The sequence below is a fragment of the Eptesicus fuscus genome, chromosome 15 (assembly GCF_027574615.1).
Source record: "Eptesicus fuscus isolate TK198812 chromosome 15, DD_ASM_mEF_20220401, whole genome shotgun sequence".
Lineage (NCBI taxonomy): Eukaryota > Metazoa > Chordata > Mammalia > Chiroptera > Vespertilionidae > Eptesicus > Eptesicus fuscus.
The window spans coordinates 51759554-51782918 of NC_072487.1; the positions used below are offsets into that span (position 1 = coordinate 51759554).

The following is a 23365-nucleotide window of genomic DNA, read 5'->3' on the forward strand; positions in this document are numbered from 1 at the left end:
AGATTGAGCTCACAACTGGGCATGTGCCCTGACCAGGAATCGGAGACCTGGTTCATTGGACAATGCTCAACCACTGACCTACACCCGCCGGGCTCAACAGGTGTTTTTAAGAGTAGTACACAGTGATGAGAAGTAGGGCCTAGAACCCACTAACAACACTGGTTCCAGCTTGGGATCTCGGTGACTCTAGAACCTCTCGCTGGTTCTGGAGGACGCTAGCCCCAAGGACGCTCTTTATTTGCACTAAACACTCAGAGGTCAGTTGTTATGAGAGCTGGCCCTGGGGCGTTCTCCAAACCCAAAGGGAACATTCCCTGCCCTGCTCCACCTCGGGAATTCTGGTTGGCATGGGGTCACCAAACACTGACCAGGCCTCTGCCTCCTTTCCAAAAAGCCCTCCAAGAATGGCGGTTCCTTAGGTGATCCCACGAGTATGGGGTGACGGTTGGGATGAATGATGGAGGCAGAGAACAACCCTCTGCCCTTTGGTGATGCTTCCCTACAAGGAATACTGTAGTGAAATGGAGGGAGTGGGGGGCGCGGGGCGGCGTCTCAAGGGTTTCACTCCAACCTCACCAGGCACAGTTTGGGACAGTGTACATGCTTGTCATCTGACTTGTTAAACTGCATCCCCTAAGGGTGGCAGCCAGCAGGGAGGGGTCAGCCGATGATTCTGGTGCATTGCTATCAGTGTGCCCCACCATCTCTTGTGTCTCACGGCTCTAGTGGCTATCTCCGGGACAAACCGCGCCTGTCTCTGTGGCATAGGCCTCGCCCGTTGGAGAAACCTCCAGGTGCAAGAATCACGCCGTGGCATGAGGAGGAGGGGAGGGAGGACCCTGTCCTCCGCACCAGGCAGGGCCGGAGGCGGGAAGGGCTAGTTTCATCCCTACCCTGTGTTTTCCAGGGAAATTCTCTGCTGTGTATGCCCAACGTGCTCAAGCTGTACTTGGAGAATGGACAGACCAAAGCTTTCAAGTTTGCAGCAGACACCACCGTGAAGGTATTAAGAGTAAACTTGAATCTCTGCCCCAGCGAGAATTCGCTGGCTCCCAGGATCCCCCGCACCTTGCCCTGCGGCTGCCTTGGCGGTCTCACAGCCACCATGGTCTGAGCACCTGCAGGAAGCCAAGCACCGTGTTACCTCATTGAGCTGTACAACCACCCAGCAAGGTTTCATCACCATCTCGCAGGGGAGGAGATCGGGGCCCAGAGAGGTGAAGGGACTTGCTTTCACCCTTCACCACCGGACTTCCCTGCCTCTTGTGTGTGATTTCCCCCCCATCTGCCACCCAAAAGACAAAGCAGCTAAAAACCCAGATGAGATGTCAGGGCAGGCCCAGGCCTCTGCATATTCTGTCCTGAGTTGAAATCAGTTTCACTTCTATTTAACAAGTTCCCCCTACAAGATGCCCTGGGCAGAGGGTGAGGCAGAGAGCGAGGTAAAGGGTGGGCACTGTGTTCCAGGAGCTTACAGCCTCCTTGAGGGAGGAAGGACATTCAAGAAGCTCCAAGTAGTCGAGGGCAGGATGAAATAAGGGCTGTAAAGAGAGGGACAAGGAAGGGCTCTGTGCAGGGGTAAGCGTGCCACCTGGTCCATCCGGTCAGGACCTCAGAGAAGGCTTTGGAAAGAAGCTGGACCTGAGCTGAGCTCTGAAGGGCAACTAAGCATTCAACAAGGGCAGGTGGGGATGGGGCAGTTTGGGGTATTATGTTCTCAGCGAGTTCAGTGGATCAGAGGCAATAAGCAAGAAACCAAGTCTAGTGTGTGTTGAACACGTGCCATCTGCCAGGTACTGTTCTACGTGCCCTATATGGGAAATTAATTTAATGCACACAACAACCCTATGAGATAAGTGTTAACATTGTTATCATTTTACAGACAAAAACAAAAAGAGACAAAAAAATAAAAAAAGAATGAGGCATAAAGAAAGTAAACAGTTTATCCCGGGACACACAGCTAATAAGTGGTAGTCTAGTTGTAGAAACCATTCACGTAATTTTAATATGCTGTCTCTCACCAAAGAACATAGCTTATGTTGAAGAACATAATATTAAATAGCGATGAGGGAAATAAACAGCACCCTAGGACAGAAAGTGGCAGGCAGTCAGATTTCGATACAGTGACCAGAGAAGGCCTCTCTGAAGAGAGAGAAACAGCCCGGTGAAGAGTAGTGGGGAAAGTGTGCCAGGCAGCGGGAACAGCCTGTGTGAGTGCCTTGAGGCAGCAAAGACCGGGTGATGGCCAGGGGGCCGCTGTGGCATAGCAACTCCAGCGGCACAATATGAATTATCCCATCCTATCAGCGACTCTAAATAGGCATCACTATCCTCCATTTCTCCGGAAGAAAACAGGTTCCGAAACATCTGGTTGATTTGTCACAGCTGCAGAGCGGGCGGGTGCTGGGTTCTGTCTGGTAGGCAGTTGAAGATGCAGACTCCAGAGAGAAGATGAACCCGCTGACCTTAAAGGGAAGCGTCAGCCCCCAGGGGGTGGCTGTAGTCCTCCAAGTAAAGCAAGAGAGGAGAGCTGTATGGGCGGCCTGCGGAGGGGGCGCAGGGCCAGGAGGGGCATGCGAAGTCTCATGTGTGGCCCGTCAAGATTCAGCTGCCTGCGTTGGCAGTGGACCCAGTGAGCACGGCCTTTCTCTCCCCAGGAGCTGAGAGAAGGCCAGGGAAGTCTTCCCTGTTCTGTGCCTGAGCCTGAGGGCCGGCCTGCTCCTCAGGTGACCCCCATGCCTCTCTGTGTGGCAGGACATCATCCTCACGGTGAAGGAGAAGCTGTCAATCCGATGCACGGAGTACTTTGCGCTGGTCCTGGAAGAGCAGTACAATGTCTCACGGCTGCACCTGCTGCATGAGGAGGAGCTCATCCAGCAGGTACGACCTGCTCCTGCTCCTGCCCCTGCTCCTGCTCCTGCCCCTGCCCCGGCCCCTGCCCCTGCCCCTGCTCCTGCTCCTGCTCCTGCTCCTGCTCCTGGTGAGGAGATCCGGGCTGGGCAGCTGCGCGCCTCAGCCAGGACCTTGGGGCACAGGGCTCAGCACATCAGCAGGTTTGATGCACTTTCTTGTGCCAAGAAGGCACAGAGTCACTCCGCCTGGGGATAACAGGACTAGAGTCAGGCCTGATTTTCGCATGAGGCCCCATTTTGCAGATGTGGAAACAGGTTTAGAGAGGCAAGGTGACTTACTCAAGGTAACAGCCAATAGAGCCCCATCTTTTGCTTCGGCTCTGATGATCTTCCCCTGAGCCTGCTGTGTCTGAGATGTCAGGGAAGCATTTGTTGCTGTGTCTAAGCCCTTTTTGTGAGACTTACCCCCGTGCTGGTCCCTGAGGGCCGGACAGAACAAACAGTCCCTCTGCACCACTCGGTCTTCTGGCCATTCTGTGATTTGCCGTACCAACTTTTTAAAGCCAACACAGGTCAGTTCAACAAATCCTTGTTGAGTGTGTACTCTTACGAAGATGAGTAGGATTTCCACAATTGGGAAAGGAGAAGGGGCTTTTTAAGCAGGGCAACAGCATGAGCAAGACAGGACCTCGTGGAAGCCACACTCAGTGTTCCTCATTGCAGGTGGCGTCTTACTCTGCTCACCCACCTCCCATTACTGGTGCTTGCACATGCTTTTAAAAAGTCATTTCTGTTCTATTAGCATTGGAAAAGAGAAACACATTAAATCCCTAAGATAGTTTAAGTGGGGAAAAAGGTACAGAATTTATATAATGTAGACTATACTATTATTTGTAGGAAAGAAAGCATGAAGCGTGTGGGGGGGTTTGGGAAGGGAACGGGGGGAGGTGGTTGATGACAAATATGTGATACCTTAATCAATAAAGTAATTAAAAAAAAAGAAAGCATGAATAGGAGCATGTATAATATACACTGAGTGGCCAGATTATTATGATATCTAAATGCATAATAATCTGGCCACTCAGAGTGTGTGTGTGTGTGTGTGTGTGTGTGTGTGTGTGTGTGTGTGTGTGTGTATTTTTAGAGGCCTGGTGCATGAATTCGTGCATGGATGGGGTCCCGCCAGCCTGGCCAGGGGGAGGGGACATGGGCGGTTGGCTGGACTGCCTGCTGGTTGAACTCCTGGTCGAGGGGACAATTTGCATATTAGCCTTTATTATATAGGATATACACTGAGTGGCCAGATTGTTATGCGTTCAGAGATAATAATAATCTGGCCACTCAGTGTACATACATAGACTGTTTCGGGAAGGGCATATAAGAAACTGGAGATTTCTTTCCAAAAATTTCTCCTGGGAAGGGGAATAGGTTAACGGAGTCAGTGGGAAACTTTACTCTTTTGAGCCTTTTACATTTTATACTCCTGGGAAAGCCAAATTAGGAGCAAAGGCCTGCACTGCCTTGGGAAACACTAAATTGAAATCTCTGGGAACTGTCTTCATTGTCTTTTTTTTTGTGTGTGTGTGTGGAATAACTGCAAGAACAAAGGCAGCTAAGATGAATGGTATCTCCCTTCCCCATCGCAGGTGGTGGAAAAGGAAGAGTTACAAGACTACCGCTGCCTCTTCAGGGTGTGTTTTGTTCCCAAGGACCCCCTGGACCTCCTGAAAGAAGACCCCGTGGCCTTTGAATACCTCTACCTGCAGGTGACTGGGTCTGCGCTTCCTAAAATAACAGTGGTCCTTCTCAAAGATGAAATTGGGTGTTGTTTTTAATTAAATTTTTATTGTCAACACTGTTGCAGGTGTCCCCTATTTCCCGCCCCCCTCCCTTTGCCCGCCTCCACACGTCCCCGCCCCCGCTCCCCAGGCCTTCACCACACTGTCGTTTGTGTCCATGGGCTATGCATATATGTCCATTAGCTAATCCCTTCACCTTCCTTTAACCAGTCCCCCCAACCTCCCTCCCCTCTGACCTCTGTCGGTCTGTTCAGTGTATCCCTGCCTCCAGTTCTATTTTGTTCATCATTTTATTTTGTTCATTAGATTCCAAATACTAGTGAGGTCATATGGTATTTGTCTTTCTCTGCCTGGCTTATTTTGCTTAGATGGACCTAGAGATTGGGTTATTTTGAACATGAGCTCAAGGCAATTAAGCAATTCCCTGGTGTAGATTATCTTTATCTGAAGGGGAATGGGCCTGAATATCCCTTACAATTCCTTTTTCCATCGCTGAGTTGCGATCTTAGGAGATTAGTGATGTATTAATGAAATTTGGGCTGTCCTCAATGTAGATGCTACATTTCCTAATGCCATTTAAGATCTGTAGAGTTATAGTTTTTATTGCTAAAAGAGGCTTTAGTGCTTCAAAGCTTTATTTTACAAATGATGAAACTGAATCTTGGCAAGGTCACATGTTTTGCGTGGGTCACCCATTTAGTGGTGAAGCCAAAAATAGCTTCCTTGGTCCCTGTAGCCTTTTGCTCCCCTTACTCTACCTCCATAGGTGAAATTTACTATGTCATTTTTATTCTGATGAAAAATAATCATTTGGGAGGCATCAATATTTGAGATAACTCAAACTAGGTGGATTGATTTGCACACAAAGTCTTACAGAAACGATGGTAGCAACTAATAACAACAATACTTTATTTTTGCATAATACTGTGCCCCTCATACCTGCTTCCAGATGCATTATCTAATTTAAACCCCACAGAAACCACCTAAGGTAGACTTCACTATCCCCATTTAGCAACGGGAAGAACAGCAATGTTCAGAGAGTCTTAATAACCAAGGTCACACAGCCACTCATAGGCAGAGCCAGGTCTCAAAGCTGAGCTCCGGGTCCCGCTGGCTTTTGCTTGAGAGAACTGGGAGCACGGTTCCTCTGCTCCTGGTTCCCAGTCCCCGATCTGATCTCTTCCAGAGCTGCAGCGACGTGCTCCAGGAGCGCTTTGCTGTGGAAATGAAATGCAGCTCTGCGCTCAGACTCGCGGCCCTGCACATCCAGGAGCGGATCTACGCGTGCGCCCAGCCGCAGAAGATCTCTTTGAAGTACATAGAGTGAGTGGCGGGGGACTCCTGTGCCCCAGCAACAGCAGCTGTGCTGTGTGGGTAATCTGGCTGGCCCCGGGCCAGAACGGCCAGATTCCACAGAAAGCTGATAGTCACCTACCTAGCCTTCTGTCCCTTGTCTTTCTATCCAATTCCCTCTCCACCCTCTCCCACCCAGCCGGGCTCCCCCAGATGTCAGAATCTGGCTGCTCCCTCTGGGGCCGAAGACAAGTCCAGACAGAGTGACACAGGATCCCTTTGTAAGTTCCCAGTTCCTGGGAGAATACATAGGGAAGTCTTTTGATAACTTCAATGAAAAGCTCTGATAAGAGCCCTGACTGGTTTGGCTCAGTGGATAGAGTGTCCGCCTTCGGACTGAAGGGTCCCAGGTTTGATTCCGGTCAAGGGCATGTACCTTGGTGGTGGGCACATCCCCAGTGGGGGGTGTGCAGGAGGCAGCTGATCGATGTTTCTCTCTCATCGATGTTTCTAACTCTCTATCCCTCTCCCTTCCTCTCTGTAAAAAATCAATAAAATATATATTTTTTTAAAAAAAGAAAGAAAAGCTCTGATAAGGGCAGGAATGCCTTGAAAATTAATGTGTGAACCAATTACGTGGCATTATATTCCGACTAAGGAAGTTTCAGATCCTGGGATTCCAGCACCACCTAATTCTTAGCTTAACATTTGCTCTTGGCAGTGTCACCCAGGTTTGCTAACCCCCTCACCAAACCTCAGCTCTGTTGTCCTATCTGGCATCAAAGTCAAATGAGAGTCACATTTAAAAATTAAAACAGATCTAGGGCTCTGTCCCTGATGTGCTGGGTCCAATCTCTAGAGAGCGGGACCTGAGAATCCGTATTTTTAACTAGTTTGTTGGAGCTTTTGAGGCTGTTAGGCTAGCACCATTCTGAAGCACGACCTCGGGGATTCACAGGTGCTATGTGCTGCCCCCGGGAGTGTGTGATACATGCTCGGTCATTCTTTGTCACATACATTGTAGTGAAAAAAGATCAAGGTCTCCTGCTCTAAGTAACAGAATATCACACTGCACCAAGTGCAATGAGCTCCCAGAGAGATCAGTGGGGTTTTCCTGAATGGCTGTGGCTTTTGTGTATGTGTTAGGGTGAGGGGTAAGAAATATATATAAACATATTTATAAACTTATATATTATGTACTTACATAAAATATCCTATATAATAAGAGCCTAATATGTAAATTGGCCAAACTGCGGAATGACCTACAGAACGACCGGTTGCTATGATGCACACTGATCACCAGGGGGCAGGTGCTCAACGCAGGAGCTGTCCTCAGCCCGAAGGCCAGCCAAGGCAGGTACCAGCAGGACCCCCAATTGCCCTGCTGGTTGCCCTGCAGAGGGAGGCGACCACCAAGTGCACTGTAAAAATGGGAACTCTCCAGCACAAAGCCAGACAATTTACCAATTGTCCTTGTCTCCAATGTCTCATGGCAGGAAAGACTGGGGAATAGAGAACTTTATATCTCCAACGTTACTCCGAAACATGAAAGGCAAAGACATCAAGAAAGCCATAAGCTTCCACATGAAGAGGAACCAGAATTTGCTGGAACCCCGACAGAAGGTAATGGAGCCCTAGCCCCTGCCGACCCACCCAGCTGTCTGGGGACTGCATCTTCAACATTGCCTTGACTTTAGCAAGTGAATAACTCTAACTTATGTCTTTTTTTTTCTTCTATTTAAGCAACTTATTTCCGCTGCCCAGCTACGTTTAAATTATCTACAGATCCTTGGGGAACTCAAGACATATGGCGGGAAAATCTTTAATGCTACTTTAATGGTACGTGTTAGAGAACTGTGGAACCCCACGCTTATGAGGGACCTTAGAAGTCCTCTGAAGATCAGTGAATCTTGTGGCCTAAAATTTTTGAGAACTCTGTCATGTACTAGAGTTTGTTTGGGAAAGTAAATATCGTGCCATTGGGAGTGTTTATTGTGCCCTGGCTTGGTGCTAGCCCTATGGTAGGTGCTGGGGGAGGCAGAGCTGACATGATTTCTACCCTCCAATGATCGAACAAAGTAGCCACAAGACAAAGCAGAGCCACGAGAGACGCACAGGGCGATGGCTGTGGGGTGTGAAGACAGAGGGTACCACTGCCAGCTTCGGGCCAAGAGTGGAAGGGGAAGGGGGTAAGGAAAGGCGGGAAGATTGGATTTGGCCAGATTTCCGTGTAGAGGAAAGGCGTTCTGAGGGAAGGGTACTGTGAGCTATTGACTCTGGAGCTTTGGGCATATGGAGGTGGAGAGGGAAACGTGGAAATCGTACAGGAAAGATAAGAATGTCAGACTGACTGCCAGGCTGGAGCCCCGATTATTCAGAAAAAGGGAAGAGCTGAGGAGGGGAGCTGAGGAGGGAAAAGAGAAGCAAAGGAGCCTTCTGCTCTGTTTCCCGGGCCTCCTCCTGCTTCCTTCTTGGAGCCGAGGCCCAGAGCTATGTGCTGGGCCTCCGAAATGGGGGCTGTGGCTTAAGGGAACTCTCCCCACCACTCAGTCAGCCCCAGAACTCTTCAGCACAAAGCCAGACAATTTACCAATTAGCGATATTTTTAAAAAAAAAATGAACAAATCTTCTTTTAGTGGATTTAGTATGTCTATCAGTCATTTGCAGTGATGGGTCAATTTAATCAGATTGCTGACTTAACAATATAGATAGAAAAAGAGAATCCATGTTTTGAGAGCAAGATAAGCAATCAGATCAAGCATGTCACATGCCACATGCCTCGTTTATTTGGCCTTTGTTGGCCTTTGAGTTTGACATGCTTGAATCAGATAGTTAGGGGAAGGAGAAAATAGATGGCGTCTTGTATATGAGTAGATGACCCAAAGGTGGAAGAGAGACCAGAGCACAGAAAGGAAGGCTTGAAGGTACAAGGAAAGCTTCCCACTTTTCCCCAGGGCCAGCCCTGCCCTCTCCCAGCTGTCCCCAAACACCCCTTTCCTGTCTAAGGAAATAATTGGTAATGGGAAAAGAAACCACGCTGAGCTGGCTCAGGGTACTTGCTGGCCACTGGGGTTACACTGTAGATAAACACAGTCTGTCGTCAGGGAACTTGGCAGGGAACCTGAGACTTGAGTACAAATAATTACAATAAGAAGTCACAGCTCAGTGTTATGGGAGACGTAGACAGGAAGTAGTGTGGGAACAGCACAGAGGAAAAGGACTATCCTGGTTTGAGGAGACAGAGATCAGGCAGATAGTTTCTGTAGATGTTTGCAGTAGGCTTTGATGGAAGCTTTGCAAGAAAGGTCAGGATTTCCGTAGGTAATGATGGCAGGGAAGGGATTCCAAGAGGAAAGAAATAGGCACATAGGTACGAAAATACAGGTTGTGTCTATAGAACAGGTAGTAGCCTGCTTTGGCTCTCTGTTGTGAAGGGTCTTGAAGAGATCACTTATACTTAATTTAGCTGTCACTGGGGCCCAGTTTAGGCTGTTGCCTCACTTGGTAGTCCAGGGAGCGGCGGTGGGGACCTGAAATAAGAATCTGGAGTTTGCAGAGAGAGGTATCATGTCTTACATGTGCCGTGTATTTTACTAGCTGCGAATGGGAACGAATTCCTCCTCTGCCCTTCTGCAGTTACAGGATAGAGAATCCTATGTTGCCCTTCTCGTTGGAGCCAAGTATGGGATTAGCCAAATTATCAATAGCAAACTCAACATCATGTCCACGTTGGCAGAGTTTGCAAACATCAGCCGTGTCGAGCTGACAGAAGAGTCGGAGAAAGTGGGCATGGTCAAAGTGTACCTGCAGGACATCAAGGTAACACACAGGGGAGAGGTTCCGAATCCAGCTTCTGGGATTTGGGGCTAACTTACTTTAGGGTCGTTTATATGCGTGTGGATATTTACAGAGTCTGATGTCCAGCATTTGCTTAGAGGATGACTTGTCCATCCTGTCCCATCAAAGGGAAAGTGGTAACCAGGGTGCATTTCCCCGGGCAGGTCCTGAAAGGTTTCTTCGAATAAACTGAGCCTGACCTTGTGCTTTCCTGATGGGTTCAGAAACTTAGCTGGGAACACCAGATGGGACCAGAAGGGCTGTCCCAGAGTTCTGAGTGGCAGCCATTAAAATGGGTGAATGATGCAGTGAACTTCCTGAGCCCCCTGGGAGGTCCTGCCTTTCTTTGCTTTCATAGCAACAGGATCAGAGATGGTGCTTTCTTCTTACCACCCTCTCTCTCCTCTGTTTGCTTTTGCTTCTTTTCCTTTTCTAGGCCAGGTCTTGAAGGGGCCCCCTTATGTGAATGAGCAGAGTGGGGTGGGTGGTTTGGATGGGAGGCTAGGACAGGGGTCAGAGATGGAGAGGCAGGAGGTATTGTGGAGCTTCGATGGGATTTCAAGTCTTAAAGGGGAGAATACAGGACGTGACGCCTGCCTGGGGACCAGGGCTGGATTTACTTGGAATTTCCCATCAGCCCCATGTGGTCTTGTTGTCTGGCTTCAGACTGTCCCTTCGCCCTTCACAGGCTTAAGAGCTCTCTTTGCCTTCGAAGGTTCTGACTTTGCTGCTGGAATCCAACAGTGCAAAGGACCTGGCCTGCCTGGTCGCCGGGTACTACAGGCTGTTTGTCGACCCGGTTACCTCCATCTTCCTCTGGCCGGGGAACAAACAGCAGGTGCACCGAGTCTCTGCTGAAGAAGGTGAGGCACTGAGGCTTGCCCCGGTAAGGGCGGGCCCATTTCACTGCCCGGTGGGTACGGGCCGCCTAAAGGGAGGTGGAGAGTGGAGTTGAGCTGACCCTTCCACTCAAGCCGATGTGAGCTACTTCTCCATGTATTTCTTTGTAAACAGTTGATCTTTCCAAAGTCCTGAATAGAGAAGCTTTCTTTGTACCTGAGAGTCCCTAAAAATATAAAAGGTCTCTGATTCCCTGTAGAATTTCCTAAAACCATCTCTAAGATCCATTGTAGCGTGTCTTTATTTGCCACCAAAAAGTGCTGTCAGTTATTTGTTCAGAAAGTACAGATGTACAGCCCTGGCCGGGTAGCTCAGTTGATTAGAGTGTCATCCTGATACACCAAGGTTGTGAGTTCGATCCCCAGTCAGGGCTCATACAAGAGTCAACCAATGAATACATAAATACGTGGGAAAAGTCTCTCTCTCTCTCTCTCTCTCTCTCTCCATTGTCTATTTTCATTGTACAGACACTCCCACCATGGCTAATTTCAAGCTACCAACTTGATGTCACTGAGTGTGGAGATGGGGAGAGATGCTCAATAGCATATCATTATGTAGTCTTTCCTCCATGTGGATAAAATACAATCTCCAGAGCTTGGACGATAGTAAGATAAAGTAAAAGGATCAGGCAGTGATGAGTTTTGGGTATTTGTGAACTTTGTCTTTAACACAATTTAGAAGCAAGGGTTGATGCCTTAGGGAGACACAGCAGAGTGGGCGCAGTGGAGTCGTGGAGGTCAGATGGCGGGAGGGCCTGCTTCTACCAGGGCAGGTGGCAGGGTCAGAGAAGACGCTGGGGGCGGGGGCAGTATTTGAAATAGATCTCGAGGAACATGCTGGAGTAGGCCAGACAAAGGAGGGAGGAGAGATCATTTGAAGCGGGGGCGGGGTGGGGGGCAGCATGGAGGGCAAGGTCATGAGCTGTGAGAAGCTGTCTGTAGTGGCTGGAGCATGGGAAGGCTGTGGTGGCGGGGGGGGGGGAAGGGGGCGGACGGGCGGGCTGCTAAGGAGGGGTCAGGGCCGTCTTGGGAGGCCTTAGCTCTTGGGGAGCTTAGGCCTTTCCCTGTAGGCAGGGGAAGCCATCAGAGGGTTTAAATAGAGTGTGATGTTGATTAAAAGGAAGTTTTTAGAAAGACCCCCCTGCAGGCTTATGGTAGAGGAGAGGTTGGAGACCTGGCTCAGTACTCCCCACCCTCACTCCACGGAGCCTTCCCGAGCACCAGCAGCTGGAGGAGTTGTCACTCTCCTGAAAGCCTGTGGCACCAGTGGGTCCCCAAGGCCAGGCTTCAGAAGGGTGCCAGCCTAGCAGCCCCAGAATCTCCCAGGAAGGTGCTAACATACAGATTCCCAGGCCCTGCTCCCTAAATGTTTGACCCAGCACATCAGGGGTAAGGTCAAGGATCTGTTATGGATTTTAAATATGATTCCCATCTGACTTTGATCTCAGACAGGACAGAGCTGAGATGTGGGGAGGGGTTTAGGAAACCTGGGCAATACTGCCCCAGCAAAGTGAAATCCAATCAAAGAAACACGCTCCCCCCTGAAGTTTCTGGGAACAGAGAGCTCTCCTTGGAAGTGGGGATGGAGGTAGTCCTGTCTCTTTCAGGGGGTCCAGATGGATGTGGGAAAGGAGGCCTGATGTTGTGTGTCCCATGGACCGTGTGTCAGTCACTATAGCGTGATCTGGGCCGGTCACCCTCCTGGACCTCAGCTTTCTAATCTGGAAACTGGAGGGCCAGCAGCAGTGGGGGCGGGGGGCATCTGCCAGTCCCCGAAGGCTGCTTTGTGACCCTCCGTGTCCCCTGTGGTGCAGGCTACGAGTCCAGGGCGTGCAGTGACTCCGAGGAGTCCTCCGACGTGGACTGCGTGCTGGAGCCCCTCTCTGACCAGCACCTGCCACGGCCGGGCCCCTGCCGATCGCCCGCAAGAGAGGAGCAGCCTCCCGGGGACAGCCCCACGCCTGAGGTGGCCGGGAGACGCCCGAGCGCCTGCGGGGCCAGCAGCACGACCGACAGTGCCGAGTCCGAGGCCTCCGACTCGGCCAACACCGAGAGCCGAGGCTGCAGGACCAGCGGCTCGAGCGAGTCCATGGATGCCCTGGAGGAGGATGACTTGGACGCCTGCTCCTCCAGCAGGTCCGGCTTCTTCCACTTTGGCTCGCCAGGCTTCCCGGAGAGAGTCGATTCTGACAGCCAGGAGGAGAGGAGCAGGATTGAGACCAGCGGCTTCCTCTGTCTCCTGGACCTGGCCCAGCGAGCCAGCCCTCAGCCCCAGAAGACGGAGCTCTCTGAGAGTCCCGCTCCTGGGACATGGGGCTGGGCGCCAGACCCCAGTGCGGCCAGGCTGGACCCCGGGCTGTATGAGGGCAGCCGCACTGACTACTACAGCCTGTGCTCCAGCGTCTCCCCGGCCAGGCACCTGAGTGACAGCTCAGACAGCACAGCCTCCCGGCAGGCGGGGGGCCAGCAGGGCTGGTCTGAGCCCCGGCCCAGCTCCACGCGGGAGGCCCTGGGCCCCGCCGGCGAGGAGGGCAGCTCGGATGAGGAATACTATGATGCAGCTGACAAGCTCACACCCCCAGGCACCCTCTCAGGTGAGCCCTCCCCCGCAGGTCTGCAGGCTCGGGGGGCAGGGACCAAGCTTGAGGGGGGAAACACGTGAGTAAAGCAAGGTCAGGGTCCTCTTTGGAGGAGGCTGCCCTGGGGCCTGTGGGCTAAATTACAAGGATCATGACTTCGCCCGGCTGGCGTGGCTCCGTGGTTGAGCGTCGACCTATGGACAAGGAGGTCACCGTTCGATTCCCAGTCAGGGCACATGCCTGGTTTGTGGGCTCACTCACCAGTAGAGGGTGTGCAAGAGGCAGCCAATCAGTGATTCTCCCTCGTCATTGATGTTTCTATCTCTCTCTCCCCTCTCCCTTCCTCTCTGAAATCAATAAAAATAATATTTTTTTAAAAAGGAATCATGACTTCAAGTCAGAGCTACGAGGAAGGCTCAGAGAACTGGGGGCAGGCGGTGATGGACAAGGATGGGAGGCATTCCCACAACAGTGGAAATCAGGGAGGACTTCCCAGAAGAGGTGGGAAAGTGCTGAGACGGGTGAGATAGACAGAATTCACATAGAAAGCAGCGGGTTTGACAGGGCTGCCCCGCAGCAGGAAGCGGATGTGTCATTGCCGACCCTGAAGCGACATTAAATGAGGCCTGGAAGCAGAAAGAACCTACCTGACAGGCTACGGCGGCCCCGTAAGGGACCCTGACGTAGGAAGGCAGGGGAGGTCTCTTGGTCCTGTTTCTCTCAGGTTCCTCTTGCCTTCCTCCCTGTACAGTGGGCGAGTCTTTCCAATCACAGTGACTTCCCAGCTGGCCTGAGAGCCTTCCAGGACAGTTACACACACAGATGCTGAAGGTGACCTCCTAGGAGCTGGGGATGCCACAGCCCTGTAGTTCTGCTTCAGCCCTTTCCAGGCGCTCCCTGCCGACAGGGGTTGCCCTTTGCTCATGGGAGAAAGGCCAGCGCCGTAGGCTGAGGCCTGTGTGACACAGCCTCTGCCCGCCTCTCTCCTCCTGAGCCCTCTCCCTGCATCCTGCCACACAGACCTCCTTGCCATTCTCTAAAAGGGCCAGGCCCTTTCCCACCCCCCGCCTGTGCGCATGCTGCTCCTCACCCTGATCTTGGGTTGCGGATGCCCATCCATCTGTCAGCGCCCCGCCCCACCCCCAACACCACCACCTCTAGAAATTCACTTTTTCTAGAAACTTTAACCAGACCGCCAAGAGTAGGACGGGTCTCCCCATGCCTGTCACATCTTCCTACAGCATCTTCCTGCCTGGCACTTGGCACTGCCTGTAATTATGTATTTATTTGTGTGATCTTGTGTTGATGTCTCCCTCGCTAGACTGGAAACTCACTCGCCTGTGTCCCAGCACGTAGTGCCTGGCAGTTGCTGCCGAGGGAATGAATGAACTCTCCACCATCTACGCTGAGTTCATTAATTGACTGTGCCCCTGGGAACAGGAGAAACCCATGGCCAGCTTGTGCACTGCCCTCCAACTGCGTCCATGCCCCAGCCTTGCCCTGTTGAGCTAGGCCAGTGGTCGGCAAACTGCGGCTCGCGAGCCACATGCGGCTCTTTGGCCCCTTGAGTGTGGCTCTTCCACAAAATACCACGTGCGGGCGCGCACGTACCGTGCGATTGAAACTTCGTGGCCCATGCGCAGAAGTCGGTTTTCGGCTCTCAAAAGAAATTTCAATCGCTGTACTGTTGATGTTTGGCTCTGTTGACTAATGACTTTGCCGACCACTGGGCTAGGCATTGTGCTGGGGGCAAGACAGACCATCAGTCAAGGCCTTCCTCTAGTCAAGGACATAGGACCATCCTGGACATTCCCTATTGTACAGAGAGCCAGTGTGGTCCTGGGGAGACAGCCCCGAACGGGGACTCCTCGCCCAGCTCACTGTGGGAGCCGCTCCCTTCGTGGGCCTCAGAAACACTCTTGGTCAGTGGCTGTAGGTGGCCTAGGCAGCAGTTCCAAAATGTGACTGGGCATCAAAGTCACCCAAGGGCCCTCGGTTAAGTCCTATTGATTCCTGGGTCCCAGCCTCAGACATTCTGACCTAAGAGGTCGGCGAAGCAGCCTCCACTCAGGTGTTTAATAAGGGGCAGCCCGTTGGGAACAACGGTCTGAGTGTGAGAGCCCTCTGAGTCTCAGGTGCCGGCCTGGGACCCCCATTCCTCTGGCTGACTCCCAGGGCGTCTTCACAGGGGGCTTCTGCTCAGGGAGATCCATCCCGCACGCACACAGCCCCTCCCCCCACGTCGGAGAGTCATGCCACTTGGTCAAAAGCAGGCTCCTCGGAACCTCACACCTGTAGTGTCAGGAACGACCACGGTAGCAGCTCCCTCCGGTGAACACATGGTAGGCACAGGCCTGGTGCCGGATGCCGGATACGCACTAATTCATTGAACCTGCATGGCAGTGCTGCTCGGTACCATTGGCGCTGACTGACTTGGGTTAATGCTGACTGACTTGGGTTAACACAGCACAGAGGAACAGTGGAAAAGGATGTAAGATCGCTTAGAAAATTGCTAGCAAAGGTGAAGAACTGCTTCCCACACAGGCAGCAACCAGACCAGGAGGCTGGGTAGCAGGATTCCTTGTCGTATTGTCAGAAAAAAATGTGGCTGTAAAGAATGACCTCTACTATTATTATTTTTATTTTATTTTTAAAATACATTTTATTGATTTTTTACAGAGAGGAAGGGAGAGTGATAGAGAGTTAGAGAGAAACATCGATCAGCTGCCTCCTGCACACTCTTTACTGGGGATGTGCCCGCAACCAAGGTACATGCCCTTGACTGGAATCGAACCCGGGACCCTTCAGTCCGCAGGCCGACGCTCTACCCACTGAGCCAAACGGTCAGGGCGAATTATTATTTTTTTTAATGAGTGTTTGAATTTGAAGTTCTAGGGAATGTATGGCTGACTTTCTGGGTCATAAATCTGACCCAACTCACTTGGCTGATGGGGACGGGGCGCCTTCGTTGATAGTTCCAGCAGCTGTGACCATGGTTGCGGGGAGGGGGAGAGGTCAAATGAAAGACAATGAAACGGATCTTGGGCAACCCAGAATCAAAAACTGTCCGCCACAGTTACCGTCCCCGACTTTCAGAGGAGGACATGGAGGAGACCAAGGTTTAACTTGCCCAAAGGGATGCAGCCCGGCCATGGTTTGAACTCAGGCGATCCTGAGTCCTGAGTCCCGAGCCCAAGCTCTGAGTGCCTCTTTGTTTTCCTGCTTCTCATGTGCTTTTTCCTTTCCTGATTCTCAGGGCCCGGAGCTATTTCTGCTGCAGAGCCCAGTGCCACCCGCACACAGAGCGAGGCCAGCTCTTGCAGCCCCGAGGACAGCCTGAAAACTGGCCCAGCCGGAGGAGAGGCCCGCAGGAGGGGCGGGGTCAAGAAGTACGCCAAGACCCTGAGAAAAAGAAGGTCCTTCTTACAGACCGACTACACCTGCCAGGTCTCGTTCCCCCTGGTGCCGTCAGCCTCGCTGGAGAACGTGGACGCCGTGTGCTACTACGACAGGGAGCCCTACCTGGCCCTCGGTGCGCCCTCCCCGACGGTGTCCTCTCTGCAGGACGTGCAAGGGGAGCCCGGCCTCCTGGAGACCAAGGCCCTGGGGCTGCTGGCTCCCTTGAGGGAGGCCAAGAGCAAAAACCCAGCCTCCCGGGTCATGGAGATGGAGCCGGAGACCATGGAAACCAAGTCGGTCATCGACTCGCGCGTGTCTTCGATCTCCGCCATTCGCCTCCGGGTTGACCCCGGTCCTAAAGAGAATTCTGGGGGTGCCCCTGGGCCTGCCACTGTTGCCAGTTGCCCAGCAAGCACCCCTAACTGTCCCAGCCCAGGTTCCTCTGGCCCAGATGCTGCTCAGACAGAGTCTTCCCAAACGCTATCTGCATTTCAAGACTCGGATGGCAGTGCCCCCGAAGAACTCTCCATGGAGCTGGAGGGCAGCACCTCCCCCCTGTCCAGCGCTGAGCCGAACACGGGCAGAGCCTGTCTGGCCATCAGCCAGGGGCCGCCTCCTGTCTCTCAAGGAGACACACCGGAGCTGGGAGGAGTCCTGTTGGAAACAGGATTGGGATCTCTGTTTACAAATCATACGCAAGAGGCTGCCCCCCAAAACACCGAGCCTTTGTTGCCTCTTGGAGACAGGCCTGGAAGTGGCGAGTGTGGGATAAATTCAGGAGAGAAGACAGCTTCTTTCCCGGTGACAGAAGAGCAACAAGGACCACGATCGCTGGAACGTGATGGAGAAGTTACAAGCAAAAATGGCACCAATTTAGGTCCTGATGGATCCGGGGAGGACCCAGGGGACCCTGCGGGTGATGTGTCAAGTGCTGCTCCGCAGACGATCGGTGTCCGTGATCCAGACGGTGGGATAACGGCCTCCCTCCCCTCGGAGACTCCTGTGGCAGGGACGGACCCGACCCCAGCACACTCCCCCACCGAACTCCAGGGGCAAAGCAGAGAAACCCCAAGCCACGCCTGCCAGGCCCCAGAACAGAAACCATTGGCAGAGCTGGATTTAGACCCGGATTTCCTGCCTGAGAACCAGACCATTCCGTCAGCCTGCCCTCTGGAGGAGGTCAAAGCAGAGCCGCTTAACCATGTGATAGGGGAAGACACAGGCCGTAGGGACACCCCTCAGCAGGTCTGTTTTACTCCCAGGCCTTCTCTGCTACACCCAGTACCATGTCCCCAAGGGGACCCCCACTTAGAAGGTTCAAACCAGTGTTCGCTGTCAGACAGCGGAGACAAAGCCCCTAGCCTCTGCCTCCCGGCTGAGCAGTCTTTCTTGTGCTTTTCCCCGGAAAGCCTTCCTAAAGCTTCTGCCAGTCTCAGGACGGCCCCGTCTTTGGGGTTTGCGGGGGTGAATGAGACAGTGGCCCCCGGGATCGGGATGGAGCAGTGCAGCTGCCAGCTCTCCTATGCCACCTGCTTCCGCGGCCTGCAGCCTGAGACGGAGGAAGAAGACAGGGACTCGGACGCACACCCCGCCGCCCCCCTCACCTCACCGCCCTCTGCAGGAAGCGGGCTGGCCCTTCCCTGGAGGCCGGCCCGGGCCCACAGCTGCAGCGCCGCCGAGCCCCTGTCGAGGAACAGCCACGTCTGGCCGGAGTACTGCTCCAGGGCTCTGACACGGCTGAAAGCCGCCCCCGCCAGCACTCCCGAGGGCTTCCTCCGCCTCTCAGAGAGCTTGCTGGAATTACAAGACATTTTAGAAGCTTCCTGGGGGAATGGGGACACGCACCCCCCAGAGAAGTGCACCTGGCACTTTTCTGAGAGCCGGAGCCACCTCTGCACGGGCTCCCAGAAGCTCCTGTCCAGCTGTCAGCATGTGATCAGAATGGATCAGTCCCCCGAAGAGATGCAGGGTGCCGTGCGCGACACCTTCCCGCACCTGGTGCAGCTGGCTGGCCTGTGCTTCCAGTTCACGGACTGCAGCCGCTGCTCCGCCCGGCACAGGGAGGCAGCCGGGAACCTCAGGGACGTGGTGCACACCTACCACCGGTTTGTGGAGGCCGCCAAGCTGACCTGCGAGAGAGGCTACCACGACCTGAGTGTGAAACTCTTGGCCCGTCAGTGCACGGCCCTCACGGCTGCCGTGTTCTGTTTGACCCAGAGGTTCCGGGCATCCACTGCCCTGTGAGCAGGCTGGCTGCCCGGACCCCCTGCCCTGCCCTGGATGCTTCCCGGGAAGCCTCTTCCGTCCCTCCACCCACCCTCTCAGATGTTTACTATGTAGAGTATTTAAATAAACTGCTGCTTAATCTTGGTCTGAGTCAGGCAGCATGATCCTAAGTTTGGGTCAAAACATTCACTCCGATCCATTCAACATACGTTTACTGAATACCTCCTCTGGGCCAGGCCATATGGTAGGAGCTCAGGATAATTGTAGACAAGTAAGACAAGTCCCTCCCTGGTCAGGATGCTCACAGACCTTGTGGGATACAGATAAGCAGATTACCATCAGTAAAGTGTGTATCCTAAAAGGAGCATGTCCTGGGGTGTGGAACTAAGAAGTCACAAACTGTCCCAAGAAGCAGGAATGAGGAAGGAAGCTGGGGGTCACCAAAAAACACAGTTATTTTTCTTATACCACACTATTTGGCAATAACTTCCATCTTCACAAGCACCTGCACCAGGAGGCCGGTGATCCTGGAGGCCTCGCTGTGATAAGCCTAGATTGCCACTAGGTGGCAGTAAGTCCCTTAGCTGTGTCGCTGCACTCTTCAGGTGTGCTCCGTGCTTGATCTGAAATTGACAGCACCCCTAAATCTTGCATCCTATTTTTGTTTTAAATAGTTAAACGGCGAACATGAAAGCCCTGAACTAGATTTGCCTTTTTGAGAATAATATTAGCACAAAACAAATGTGTTTAGTACATTTCTCACCGATCCCAGTTGAGCCAGTTAATCTTGGTGGGACCTTGGACAAGCTATTTCACCTCTCATTGCTTTGGTTTTCCCTTCTGTAAATTGGGGACACTAATAGTGCCTGCTCTGTCGGGTAGACATTAAGTAAATAATCTAGTAAATACTCAGGAGGTAATTAACGCCCAGCTTTGTGGCTGCTCCTCCTAGTCTGAAATCCTTCCCTGCGTTTGTTTTCTGACTCCAGGAAAACTGATTTCCACCTACCGTGGGAACCGTTTCCCCCTGGCTTCTCAGTCCAGGCCAAAGGGGGTTTAGACACTCACTCACCTTGGTCGGCTGGAGTTCATCCGAGGGGTCCCTTTGCCCACTGGTGCTCCTGGTCAGTTGTGAGCTCAGTGCTGCCGCTGTGGGTCCTCTCCTCTAGGGCTCCCCAGTTCCTCTCCTTCACCCAGCAAGAGCAGGAGCAGATTTGTAGGTGTTTAGTCCCCCACCCTAGCGCTCTCCAATCAGAAGGAAAGCAGTACCTTGGGAGAAGAGGAAAAACATCCTTCCCATCCCCTGTTACCAGCTACTTGTTAACTAGTAAACAGTTAACCAGTACTTGTGCCAGGAAAATAATTTCTTTTCCTAGAGGCCTGTTTCTTTTCACAGAATGCTTGGAATTAAATTTAAATGAGGCTCTCGAACACAGATTTGAAGTGATTTCATGACAATGAAAAACAGGAACAATAGGACACTGAAATGATAAAAATGGTACGATGTTAAGAAAGACCTGAATGCTTTTACCAGCAGAAAGCTGTAAAGAGCTACATAACTTGTTTACGTGAACACCATCTGTATGTTCACAAGTTTATGGAAGGAGCTCAGGACTTCAGCTCAGTCGGGGCTTGAATCCTGGCAGTGTTTTTACAGGCACTTGTTTGGATCTCAGTTTCCCCACTGACAAAAGGAAATACTCGTCTCCATTTAGTGAGGGTCCACAATGTGCCAGATGCCCTGAAAACACTTCCTTGTCCACCCAACACCCTAAAGTAGACATCCTATATAATGAAAGCCTAATATGCAAATCGACCTAACGGTAGAACGACTGGTCACTATGACGCACACTGACCACCAGGGGGCAGATGCTCAACGCAGGAGCTGCCCCCAGCTTGTAGGCCCCAGGCCAGCCAAGGTGGGTGCCAGCGGGGGCCCCCTGGTTACCCTGCCGGTCAACCCACAGATCGGCCCTAATCGCCAGCCAGGCCTAGGGACCCTACCCATTCACAAATTTCGTGCACCAGGCCTCTAGTTGTTATATAATATACACTCAGCATTACTATGGGAAATAATTCATAGGAAGAAGACTGAAGCCTCCAGCACAAGCCCTCAAATATTGGTTTCCTTCTTTCTTTGTTTCCTCTTCCCTCAAATCCATGTACTTCCTTGGATTGCTACTCTGCAATTTCCATGAGGACTAATAAGTCCCAGAAATTCTGAGAAACCCCTCATTGCTTGTTGAGATGCTAAAGTACAGGGGAGTTACCCTGATTAGCACTTACTTTGAAATATACAACTCCTACATGACATAGGCAGAGTGGGACTGCCTACTCCACAATGTAATAGTTGTTTAATGACTAAGAAACTACTGGACATTTACATTTCTCCTTTCTTTTCCCACCCATTATCATATCGGCTGATTCATTTCTTTCAACAAACATTTATGGCACACCCAAGCCAGGTAATACCTAATACAGGATTATGGATGTAAATAATTGGGTGAGATCCTGTTTTCAAGTATTCTTGGTCCAAGAGATAAAACGACATGTAGAAATAGAGACCTACAACATGAGGCATGTTATGCTCCGGGCAACCAAAGAGAACAGATAAAGTGTATGCGAGCTTAAAGGAGAGAAATCATTGTTGGGTGGGAGCAGAAGAGTGATCAGGGAAGGCTTCCTGTAGGAGGCAGCACTAATTAGAACTGGTTTGTCAGGACATATTTTTGAGTAGCTACTGTGTGCCATGTCCTAGATTTGATAGATAGGAAGATAAGTTTTGGATGTGTCAAGAAAGGAGAAAAATCACTCATTTGTTTATTCTGTCAACAAATATTTACTGTGTAGTGGCACTGGGAATACAATCATTGACATGATATAGTCCCCTCAAGGAACTCATAATAAAGACACAGAAAAAAAAAAAGATGACTGACTGATAGGTGGTATAAAGAAAATGAAGAGAATGCCAAGATGGGGTGGGATGAGCCAATCTTCCCTAAAGTGATCAGTCAAAGCCCTCTGAAGAAAGAATGTTTAAGCTGAAGCCTAAAGGATAAGAAGGAACCAGCCATGGAGAAAGAGAAAAGGGAACAGTATCTGCAAAGGTCTTTGGTGTGTTTGAAGCATTTCAAGATGACAGTTGTGCCCTATAAACCAGGAGATCCTGGTTCAATTCCCAGTCAGGGCCATGCCCGGGTTGCAGCAGCTCGATCCCCAATAGGAGGCGTGCAGGAGGCAGCCAATCAATGATTCTCTCTCATCATTGATGTTTCTATCTCTCCCTCTCCCTTCTTCTCTAAAATCAATTAAAAATATATAATAATAAGATGATGATGACAACAGGTGTGACTGGAACACATCAAGCTGGAGTAAGAGTGGCAGATGAGGTTGGAGGGGCAGCCAGGAACCAGGCTGTGCAAGGCCTTGGGAAGGTCAGATTTTACATCGAAGTTTGATAGAAAGCCACTGAGGGGTCTGCAAATGGATGGCTGTGGGAGCAGGCAGTGAAACCAGCTAGGAGGCCTTTGCTGTGGAGAAGTAGCCACAAGCTCATTCAAAGGTAAAGAAACACAAGAGCAGCGGCGGAGAGGGGCAAAAGGTATTCAATATGGCTGAGTGCAAGGTGTAGATGTGGTGGGAGGCACTGAAGACCATTTGAGCTACTTTGCAAGCCCTGCTAAGTGGGAAGCTAGGTCCAGCTTCTAGGTAGAGAAGAGACATTAGAGTTAGGTTTTAGAAAAAGCCTTTTGCGGGGAGGGAGGGATGTTTAGTCAGCATTTAAAAATTGCTCCAGTCCCAGATAAAGGCTGGATTGGAGCATGGCTTGGGGATGGGGTGAGAGTTGCTGAGGAAATAAAAGTCTAGAGCGGTAACAGTGTGGGGCCAAAAAAGAATCCAACAGGGCTGTGGTTTCTTGGGTGGGAGACATTTCCATCTCATTCATGGTAGTGTCTCTCTGAAAGGGTGAGACCCCTAGGACTGGAGGATAGTTTTTATCAGGACAAGGGTTGGGCAAGTCCCTTCAGATCTCTGAGCCTCAGTTTCCCCACTGACTCCTTATCTGGTCAGGCCCGGGTATCTCTCTTGTGAGACTGGACAGACAGGCACCGGTGAAGGGGAATGTGTGCTCAGGGAAGGGCTGTGTCAGCTCCTGGGCCTTGCTGGTTGTGGGGAAGCTCAGAGAAGGGCAAAGCCCCTAGGCTGCGAGATGAGAGGTGGTTTAAGTCTAGTTTCAGCCCAATTTCTCAATGTCCAGTCTTTGATAGCCATTAAAGCGCCTGATCACCTGCAGCAGCCCTGTCGGTCTGCAAGCTGCTGCGATTGTCATCCCATGTATCAGTCGGGGAAACAGGCTCAGAGAGGCGCAGTAACACTTTTGGCAGGACCGAGCTCCCTAGTGCCTGGGTGAGCTAGGAAGCCCAAACCTCCGCCCACGCCCCTGAACACCGAGCTGCCAGGCCGAAAACTACAACTCCCAG

General features: G+C 51.7%; 1 protein-coding gene across 1 annotated transcript in view; it reads left to right on the forward strand.

Moving 5' to 3' along the window:
• The window catches only part of FRMPD1 (FERM and PDZ domain containing 1), a 65425-nt gene extending 46418 nt beyond the window's left edge, over positions 1 to 19007 (forward strand). Inside the window, exons 7-16 of the mRNA XM_008141891.3 lie at positions 908 to 1003; positions 2755 to 2880; positions 4499 to 4618; positions 5838 to 5974; positions 7441 to 7567; positions 7688 to 7783; positions 9581 to 9763; positions 10497 to 10644; positions 12495 to 13274; positions 16516 to 19007. Coding sequence (XP_008140113.2) covers positions 908 to 1003; positions 2755 to 2880; positions 4499 to 4618; positions 5838 to 5974; positions 7441 to 7567; positions 7688 to 7783; positions 9581 to 9763; positions 10497 to 10644; positions 12495 to 13274; positions 16516 to 18902 — 4200 coding nt within the window. The 3' untranslated portion in view covers positions 18903 to 19007. The remainder of the gene's footprint in view (positions 1 to 907; positions 1004 to 2754; positions 2881 to 4498; positions 4619 to 5837; positions 5975 to 7440; positions 7568 to 7687; positions 7784 to 9580; positions 9764 to 10496; positions 10645 to 12494; positions 13275 to 16515) is intronic.
• Positions 19008 to 23365: the final 4358 nt, after the last annotated feature.